Source organism: Triticum aestivum, chromosome 5D, assembly GCF_018294505.1.
Source record: "Triticum aestivum cultivar Chinese Spring chromosome 5D, IWGSC CS RefSeq v2.1, whole genome shotgun sequence".
Taxonomy (NCBI): Eukaryota; Viridiplantae; Streptophyta; class Magnoliopsida; order Poales; family Poaceae; genus Triticum; species Triticum aestivum.
The window spans coordinates 370880970-370891435 of NC_057808.1; the positions used below are offsets into that span (position 1 = coordinate 370880970).

A 10466-nucleotide genomic window follows, 5' to 3' on the forward strand; every position below is an offset into this window, starting at 1 on the left:
AAATGAAGACAGGCACAGAGTACAGAAAGCGTAAACACAGGATAACATAGGATGAAGACAAACAGACTGAAGAAATTGAACTGAGGAAATTGAGAAAGTCTTCAGTCAAAGTCTTCAAACACAGATATGACAAGCACACAACACAGTAATGAGGAAATGAAAGAGTTGAGGAAATAGAACTAGTAGGCTTGGTGAAGACAATGATTTGGTAGACAAGTTCCAACTGCTGTCTCAGTTGTACATCTAGTTGGAGCGGCTAGGTATTTAAACCTGAGGACACACAGTCCCGGACACACAGTCCTCACCGTATTCTCCTTGAGCTAAGGTCACACAGACCTCGCCCAATCACTCGTGGTAAGTCTTCAGGTGACTTACGAACCTTCACAAACTCGGTCACTCGGCGATCCACAATTCCTCTTGGATGCTCTAGACCATGACGCCTAACCGTCTGGAAGAAGCACAGTCTTCAAAGGTAACAAGCGTCGGATCCACGCAGGATCAATCTCTTTAGTGATGCTCAATCACTTTGGGTTTGTAGGTGTTTGGTTTGGGTTTTCCTCACTCGATGATTTTCGCTCAAAGTCCTCGGAGGATGGGATGCTCCCAAATGACAAGTGTCAGTTTCTCTCGGAGCAGCCAACCAGCTAGTGGTTGTAGGGGGGCGGCTATTTATAGCCTAGGGAGCAGCCCGACATGATAAGACATAAATGCCCTTCAATGATATGACCGTTAGGTGGGTAGATATTTTGGGACAGCTGTCGCATAGCACAGCAACGGTCGGAAATTTGAGTATCAAATTCCTCAGGGCTATCATGTTCCTCACTGTGTAGGCAATCCGCACTGGCGAATTCCTAACTCCTCAGTCAAAACAAATTCCTCAGAGACCAGAAGAACTTCATCTCTGTCACTGAAGAATATGACTGAACTGTATGAGATTTCCAATGGCTTCACTCGAAGGGATTGGTAGGTGTAGGATTTTGAGTTGAGCATCACCTGGAAATTTTTCCTTAGTATTTCCTCGACCCCCTTTAACAGTACGGTGTTTCCTATGACTCAAGAAAGAGAAAATGAAACTACGAAAACAAAAGTCTTCACGCTTCATGTTCCTCAAATGAATACCAAGTCTTCAAGGTCACATCAATTTCTTGACTTTCAAAGTCTTCAGAAAGTCTTGAGAAATCCAATGTCTTCAGTCAAAGAACTTCATTTTTAGGGGTCGACTTTCTCTGTAAATATCAAACTCCTCATAGACTTATAGACATGTGTACACTCATAAACGCATTAGTCCCTTAACCTATAAGTCTTCAATACACCAAAATCACTAAGGGGCACTAGATGCACTTACAAACCCAGCTATCTCAGTTCAGGCATATATCACTCTGCAACGTTCTCTATAAAATTGCATCCAAGGTGATCTCGAACCGTCTCAAGCTAGTTTTGCCTGACATTATTTCTGCTGAACAGTCTGCCTTTGTCCCTGGGAGGTTGATCACTGACAACATTTGCAGCTTATGAGTGTCTTCATTTCATGAAAAGAAACAGGGCAAAGAAACATCAACACAGTGCTCTTAAACTGGACATGATGAAAGCTTATGACTGGGTGGAGTGGTCATATCTAGAAGCTATCATGCTGAAGCTGGGATTCACCCAGAGATGGATGGAGATAGTTATGGGCATGGTGACGACGGTCAAGTTTTCAGTCATGTTTAATGGCAGCAAACTGCAACAGTTTACTCCTTCGCGTGGAATCTGGCAGGGGGATCCAATCTCTACGTACTTGTTCTTGCTAGCAGCAGAGGGCCTTCCGTGCCTGTTAAAATCTAAAGTTGAGTCATCAAACCTTGGTGGTCTGCAAGTGGCACCTTTGGCGCCACCGGTGAACCACTTATTATTTGCAAATGACAGCCTGCTGTTCTTCAAGGCCAATGCTATGGGTGCAGATGAGATTAACCAGTTGTTGGAACATTATTGTCAAGCAACGGGGCAAAGAGTCAACTACAGCAAATCCTCTATCTTCTTCAGTAAAGGAGTTCCGAGAAATGTCCGAGCAGAAATCAAAGAATTGCTACATGTGCCTAATGAGACATTGAATGAAAAATACTTGGGAATGCCATCTGATGTTGGTTCTTCAAGAAATGGCGCCTTCAAGTTTCTCAAATACCGTCTGTGGAGTAAAATCCAGGGGTGGATCGAGAAGTCTTTGTCCACCGTAGGGAAGGAGGTACTAGTCAAATCCGTGGCTCAAGCGGTGCCAGTTTTTTCGATGTCTTGTTTCAAATTACCAAGAGGCCTCTGTGAACACTTGAATATGTTGATACGAAAGTTCCGGTGGGGCTCAAAAGATGGACGCCGGAAGCCTCATTGGGTATCATGGAAGGACATGACGCAACCCAAATCTTGGGGGGGGGGGGTTGGGGTTCAAAGATTTTGAATTATTCAACCTAGCAATGCTCGCTAAGCAGGGGTGGCGAATCCTCCAACAACCTGATTCTCTCAGTGCTCGAATCTTGAAGGGGGTTTGCTTCCCTAATTCATCCATATTGCATGCTCAAGTTGGCTCCCACCCTAGCCAGATTTGGAGATCCATAATGGAGGGCGTAGAGGTTTTGAAATTGGGGCTTATAAAGCGAATCGGCAATGGAGAATCCACGGATGTGTGGACGGAGAATTGGATCCCAAGCAACGAGATGTTGCGCCCCTACGGCTGCAGGGTACAAAACCCTATGAGGTTAGCAGCTGACTATATTGACTACACCTCTGCGACGTGGGACAAACATTGAGTTGAGCAAACTTTCTTGCCAATTGACGTTTCGGTGATTTTGACTATCCCTATCAGTACAAGGATTTTTGATGATTACTGGGCATGTAATTTTGAGAGAAACGACATCTTCTCTGTATGCTCGGCTTACAGAATGTTAGTTGCGACACGGCAGCGGAGAGAAGCATGGTTAGATGGCACTTCGGCTTCTTCTAGCTCAAACATGGAGGAAAAATCATGGAAGATGCTTTGGAAGACACAGGTCCCAGCCAAGGTGAGGATGTTCTTATGGCGTTTGTCAAAGCAGTCACTCCCCACGGAGGACGTACGAGCGCATCGACACATGCCGAATACGAGCTCATGTGGATTGTGTGGTTCGCCGGATTCATGGAGGCACTCGCTACTTGAGTGTTCGATGGCGAGATGTGTTTGGGCACTTGATAATGGCGACCTGGTGAGTAGAATGATTACTAGCACTGAGCCAAGGGCGAAGTATTGGTTGTTTGGAATGATGGAGCTACTGTCTCATTCAGAGTTTGTCCGGCTGTCCGTAACGCTGTGGGCGATTTGGTCAGCACGCAGGAAGTTCATTCATGAAGGCATGCCCCAGAGTCCGCATTCTACCCATGCATTTATTCAGCACTTTATTGACGAGATTAGCATGCTTCAGAACAAGCCGGCCGAAGTGCAGAATCCCCCCGGGATGTTAGGCAGCCACATGCAAGGCCTAGTCCTCCCCCCGCTGGGTACGCAAAGATCCATACTGACGGCGCTGTTTTCAGCAATAGAGGCGGCTCCGCGGCAGCTCGAGATGCAGCTGGTAACTATCTGGGGAAGCTCTTCGCTAGTGATTGAGGGCCAAATCGATCCGGCGACGCTCGAAGCAATTGCATGCAGGGAAGGGATGGCATTGGCGGAAGACCTCTTAGTCCATGATTTCATCATCTCATCGGACTGTAAGCAGGTAGTTGAAGATATCAATAGAGGAAATCAGGGGCGATATGGATGTATCACGGAAATAAAACTTAGAGCTACGAGTTTCAATTGTAATTTTATTTTTGAAGGCCGAGCCGTTAATGGCAAAGCACATAGTTTAGCTAGGCACTCTCTTACTCTCGGTCTGGGACGCCATTTGGTTGGCCAATCTCCATAATCCGAATTGTATCCCACTACATGTGGATTATCATCAATAAAGCTTACCTTTCCCCCTTAAAGAAAAAAAAGCAGTTTAACGCTCGCGGGCGTTTTTTATTTTTTTGAAAGGAACACAAAACGGCATTCCATTAGATAGCTTGGCTGGAAAGATCACCAGCTACACAGTCTGACGCTCGCGGGCGTTACACGAAGGTCCCTACTCTTCCTCAAACTTGCACGCAAAAAAAAAAAAAGTGTTCCGCAGACTGGGCCGAACCTGGGCCCCACATCCTAATACACACTACTCTACCATATATGTCCCTTCTATCCTTTTTTTTTTTTACTTATATCCGTTCTGTTCTGTTCCTTCCTGCCCGGCGAAATCACGGAAGCCGCTAACGGCAGCCGAGAAGGGAGGGGGAAAGAGCGGCAGTAAATCATTTCGTCAGCAGCTCTTGGGGCCTGCGGGAAATCTTCCACCGCGTCACCTCCTCCCATGGCGGCGACCGCGGAGCTCGGCTGATCCTGATCGCGCCCGTGATTGTGAGTCCTCCAGTCCCCTCCGTGGCCTCTTCTTTTGCTTGCGGGCTGTTTCCTCCTCCGGCGCCCCTCTCGTCGGCGCCCCTTCCATCTGTAACTGCAGCGGCGGCTAGGGTTTCTGGCTGCTTGCCCTGAGTTGAGGGATTGAGGCGCCGGAGGGAGGGCTCATGATTGTTCTTGGATTTGACACTAGTCTGCAGTTCGGGTACATGAGAGGAGATGGCGACAACATTAGAGTTCTTCTTTTTTTATGTTTTGACCGAAAGATTATGCTTTTGGTAATTGGTAACATTGTTTTACCGTGGAAACGGAAGAGGCGAATTTATTTTTCCAGTCAAAATTTTAGACGCTGCAACAGAGCAGAGTTTTTTAGATGCCGTCAGTACCCTCCTTGGCGCATTGGCTGGTAAATACAGTAGATATTTGGAAGCGATACAAACATGGATATGTTTCATCTTCTTCCTTTGCCGACAAAATAATTTCAATGACCGTTTTCTGTCTAGTAATTTTTCAAGTCAAACTCCAAGCAGTATGCCCTGTATCATTTTTCTTTTGCGGGACTGCATCATTAACTGGAATGTGTGTTTGCAGAGTGGTTTGGTAGTTCAGCTGCCCCAGCATTGCGTGCTCACTATGGAAGAGCCCGAATCAAAGAAGCAAATAAATGAGGAATGCATCATAAACCGCCTCCCAGGCGACCTCATTGAGCGGATATTTTTCAGGCTTCCAGTGAGCACTTTGTTGACGTGCCGCGGCGTCTGCAAGCAGTGGCAGAACTTCATCCGGGATCCACAGTTTGCCGCATCACACCTCCAGCTTGCACCCAGTTATGCTCTTCTGTTCTTCCCGCAAGGTTTGGTTTCCGGCGTGCTCTACCCTAGTGATGCTATCCTAATTGATGAGGCCTGGTCACCGTCGACATGTGCGGTGCCAGTGATTGGTCCTGATGATTTCCTTTTTGGTTCATGCAATGGCCTTCTTGGGTCATACACAAAGACATCAACGATCAAGATTGCTAACCTTGCAACTGGTGAATGTCTGCATCTTGAGAAACCTTCCAAGAATGTGAAAGGTGATCACTACTGTTTCTACAGCTTTGGGTTTCATCCCGTGACAAAAGAATACAAGATCACACACTTCCTTGGTGACTGCGTTAATGGTCGCCCCCATAATAAAGACAGGTTCAACATCATTCAAGTTTACACGCTTGGTGATGAGAAATGGAAAGATATCCGCACTCCAGAACCTCTTAGCTTGATCAGTGTGAGAAACTCTGGAGTTGTCAATGTTGATGGCAAAATGTATTGGTTAACTGAAGACATGCTAGTTAGCTGGCAGCATGCAGTTATTTCCTTTGATCTCAGTGAAGAAAGTTTTGCGACTATACAACTGCCGGCAGAGCGTGAAGATCAGGATCGTTATGGTCCTCGTAAGTTCTGGATCAGAGAAATGCATGGCAAAATATGCATACTAACTGCTCAACCAAGTCGTTATGATCCCAGAGCTCTTCTTGGTGAGCTGCAGATCTGGACACTTGAGAACACGGTAGAGCAACAAAGGTGGAGCAAGAAGTACAATATTAAGAACCCACCAAATTACATTCCAGGTCCACATTCTGTTCACAGGGATAGGATCATGACGCAACTTTACAACAGCGTGTGTTCATATGAGTTGTTTAGTGAAAACTTCGAGATTGATTTGAGCAAGAAGCTGAAGCTGTTTGATTCCAAACCCCGTTGGATGTACAACATGCAATCCTACATCGTTGTGAAATCACTTGTATCTTTAGATGTATATAAAAAGGCTGGCATTGTGCGCAGACCGAAACAGCAAGTAGGCTGGGAATTGAAGAAGTGGAAGGCATGGGAGGATAAGCGTCGTGAGGCAGAGGATATACGGTACCGTGTCCACAAACACGAGCATGCCTTATTTGTATGTTGGCCAAACTGTTATTAGCCTTCAACCTTGATGAATGTTCCTTATTTTGGAAATTTTGACAAACCGCTAACTTGCCACTTTGTAGGGAAACGCAGAAAAAATGGGTAAAATGTATCAGTCTTTGCAGGATAAGCCACATGATGTAGCAGAACGTCTACGCGCAGAACTCAATCAGGTGTTGCAGGACATGCCACATAATCCAAGTCAGGTGATTCTCTACAGAAATGGTAGAATCGAGGGTACCACACTTTTCACATTTTAGTTAAAAAGATCCATAATTATCTGACGGCAAAGGCGTAACAAGATTTTTTTTCTTGAGAAAACGCAAAGCTTGCATCTTGATGCCTTGACAGAAAAAATATAGTTACAAGGCATAAGACTAGGCCAAACAACTGACCACTCAAGACAAGACCACAACTAACAACCACCGGACATACATTACAACCAACGCCACAAAACTATTTTAAGTGTGTTGTAACTAGTGCGTTAACAAGTGTTTTGGAAATTTCCAATAGCCAAAGTCCCCCCGGAGGCTTAATTGGGTGGAGCAGAAGCAGGACTATGAGAAGTTGATGGCCCGTTCAGTGAAACTGAAAGAAAGGGCTCAGGTACAGTTTGCTTGCATTTGTTGATTTGCTAGCAAACATTATTTACTACTGTTGTTGAAGTATGTCAAATTTGACAAACTTGACCTTCGTATAGGTCATGAAGCAGGCACATGATAACATCTTGAGTATCATCGCAAGTTTTAAGTCGGATAAGGTGAACTTTTGCGGGTTTAAACTTTTAAATTATCCATGTTTTCTGCAACAACCTGCCAGCTTGTTACTCGTTTCTTTTTTGGCTACTTGTCTCATTTGCCATAATAATGAAGCCAATTAACTTATTTTCAGAAATAAGCAGCTTAACTGGGTTCTCTATTCATATAAAAATAAATGAATGACTTGCATGTTCTCGAAAGAAATAAATGAATGTCTTGCCCACTAAAATGTGACTATTTTCCACACCAAACGTAATCTTAACAACTGCTTGTATGTTTTACTTTTTGACAGCTGTGCAACTTTGTTTAATTGAAGTTGTCTACTCTTATTCAACTCACCGTGCACTTAATCTAGCAGTTCACATATTTTACATCGTATGGAAATTAATTTATTCACTACGGTTTAAATACATGCAGTCAAAAAACTTCATGTCATGCTTTTTATTTTAAAGAGTATATTCAGCATCCTAAAAAAGTTATATTCTCTTATTTAATATTGCAAACCCAACATGCATATGTAAGCCTTGTCTAGTACTCACTCCATTCCTAAATATACGACGTTCTGGTAGTTCAAATTGAACTACCAAAACGTCATATATTTAGAAATGGAGGGACTAGTTGCCTAGTTCTGTAAATTTCATGTTCTTGCATGCATTTGCAGTTTCATGTTTGCTGGAATACTTTGTACATGATGAGCAATGAGCATAGTCGTGCTAAGTAAGCATTGGATTATTTTTTCGATTGTGCATCAGTAACTATAATGGATCATCATAAGCATGGAGTGAGTAGCCAAGAAGATCATTGTTACCATCCGTTACAAAATTTCACTTTCATCTGTATTGTTCTGGTTTTGAACTTCTCATCCTGAAATTTAGCAACAATGTGCCCCTTGTTTACTGTTAGAGAAGAACTATGAGGATATACGATAGTATGTCTCTTCTTTTATTGGAATTCTAAATGTTTCGTGTTAGCACATGGGATGAAGTAGCGAACACTTTCTTGTATTTGATATCCTGATCCATATTCACTTTTGGCAGGGTAAATCAGCTGCTGGCGCTTCTTCTTCTTCTTCCATTGCCCGTGTTGACGAGAAGAAGGAAGAAGAGAACATTTAAAATTGCACTTAGCTATCTGGGGCACTTCTTGTTATTGTCTCTATTTCATCCTGAGAGATCCTGTAACCTCTGCCAAGGAGGCTCTTGCCCCCTTCGATTGGATGCGCGCAGCCGTTGTTCGTAGTCTGATTTAGCCTCTCGCTCCATCAGTTGCTTGTTGTCATTACATTGCACTTTGAGGTTTCTAGTTTCTATAAATGTTCAGCACAAAATGCCGCTTGGCTGAGAGATCCAACAGGAACGATGGCCTTGCCTTAAACAGGAATAATGATATGATTTGCAATGTTTTAAATACTTGGGATTAAGTGTCAGGCTTCATGCTTGCTCTCTGCGCTGTAGTTCTCTTATTAGTTCTCACGATATGCATCTGAATATCTGATGTTGTGGATTAACCTGGGACTTGAGAACTTATCATGGCATTCTTCTTAGGTCGCTTAGACTCTTCCTACGGTCCAACTATTGCGTCTTTTTGGTCCCGAGTGATTGCTAGCTTTTCCAGCCAGTAAGCCGGTGGTTTATGGCTTTTTTTTTAAATAATACATTTTTTATTAATTTTCATAAATATTACGCTGGATAAAAAAAATTCAAAAATAATAAGTCGGCCCACAGCAGGCCGATTGGATTCCAGTCAGCCTACAGCTGCCCGACTGGCCCCTGTCGGCCCACTGTGGGCGGGCCGACTGAAGCTAATTGGCTCGCTGTGGGCTAATTGTTTTTGCAAAAAAAGTAGGCATAAAAAATATATGTTTAAAAAAATGTTAATCATGTAATTAAAAAATGTTAAATGTGTATAAAAAAATGTTTCTGATGTATAAAAAAATGTACAATATATATGCAAAAAAGTTGACATAAAAAATATGTTTTAAAAAGTGTTAACCATGTATTTAAAAATTGTTAAATGTGTGTATAAAAAATGTTTCTTATTTATACAAAAAATATAGAATGTGTATGAAAAAAAGTTGACACCAAAAAAAAATGTTTGAAAAGTTGACATTTTTTCAAATACATGATTAAAAATTGTTAAATGTGTGTATAAAAAATGTTTCTTATCTATTCAAAAAATATAGAATGTGTATGAAAAAAAGTTGACACCAAAAAAATATGTTTGAAAAAAATGTTCCAGTTCCATACAAAAAGAGCAAGCAATCATGCTTAGGTCCGTGATGCTCCCATACCGGATCAGGAGCTGCAACATTTTTTTATACACGTTTAACCTTTCATTCCAATACATGAAACATTTTTGTGTACTCATTGAACATTTTTTCAAATACATGATTAACATTTTTTTCAAACATAATTTTTTGGTGTCAACTTTTTTTATACACATTCTATATTTTTTGTATAGATAAGGAACATTTTTTCAAATACATGATTAACATTTTTTTTAAACATATTTTTTTGGTGTCAACTTTTTTTCATACACATTCTATATTTTTTGTATAGATAAGGAACATTTTTTATACACACATTTAACAATTTTTAAATACATGATTAACACTTTTTAAAACATATTTTTAGTCAACATTTTTGCACATATATTGTACATTTTTTGTATACATCAGGAACATTTTTTTATACACGTTTAACATTTTTTAATTACATAATTAATATTTTTTTAAACATATATTTTTTATGCCTACTTTTTTTGCAAAAACAATTAGCCCACAGCGAGTCAATTAGCTCCAGTACCCAATCAGCCCACAGTGGGCCGATAGGGGCCAGTCGGCCAGCTGTAGGCCGACTGGAGTCCAATCGGCCTGCTGTGGGCCGACTAGGCGGGGCCGACGGTGTATTATTTTTGAAAAAAAATACCCAGCGTAATATTTATGAAAATTAATAAAAAAATGTATTATTTAAAAAAAATAGCTGGTTTATGTATCTGACATCTATCTGCTGTTATGTTCGAACATCTGAACCGACTATTGCCGCTATGAACATCTACTGAAGTTTCATAGAACATCTGGACGTGCAAAACCAACCTTGTGCATGAATTACAATTGCCTCCCATACTAATGTTATGCAAGTTTCCAATTTGAGAAACAGTGTCTTTTTTTTCTGAAGAAAATCATTCAAGGCAGAGGAAGCAATTTATGTCATCTTTGCATTATACCATTGTCATGGTCTTGATGAATCACGTGAGAACTCGCTTACAATACCAACTAGATAAGTGGCGCGCGTTGCCCGCCTCACGGCGAGCAACTCACATGGAAAAACCATTTGC

At 41.9% G+C, this 10466-nt stretch overlaps 1 protein-coding gene across 1 annotated transcript; it reads left to right on the forward strand.

Moving 5' to 3' along the window:
- The first annotated feature begins 1579 nt into the window (after positions 1 to 1579).
- On the forward strand, positions 1580 to 8539 carry LOC123120635 (uncharacterized). The gene is made up of 7 exons (XM_044540636.1): positions 1580 to 2221; positions 4292 to 4435; positions 5024 to 6364; positions 6456 to 6578; positions 6886 to 6978; positions 7073 to 7132; positions 8168 to 8539. The coding sequence occupies exons 1-7, from the start codon at positions 1580 to 1582 to the stop codon at positions 8243 to 8245; spliced, it is 2481 nt and encodes an 826-aa protein (XP_044396571.1). The 3' UTR covers positions 8246 to 8539.
- The last annotated feature ends 1927 nt before the right edge of the window (positions 8540 to 10466 follow it).

Coding starts and splice junctions, on each gene's coding strand:
- LOC123120635 (XM_044540636.1), top strand. CDS start 1,580: ATGATGAAAGCTTATGACTGGGTGGAGTGGTCATATCTAGAAGCTATC. Junction 2,222..4,291: donor TGTCCACCGTAGGGAAGGAG/GTACTAGTCAAA, acceptor GGAAGCCGCTAA/CGGCAGCCGAGAAGGGAGGG. Junction 7,133..8,167: donor CAAGTTTTAAGTCGGATAAG/GTGAACTTTTGC, acceptor CACTTTTGGCAG/GGTAAATCAGCTGCTGGCGC.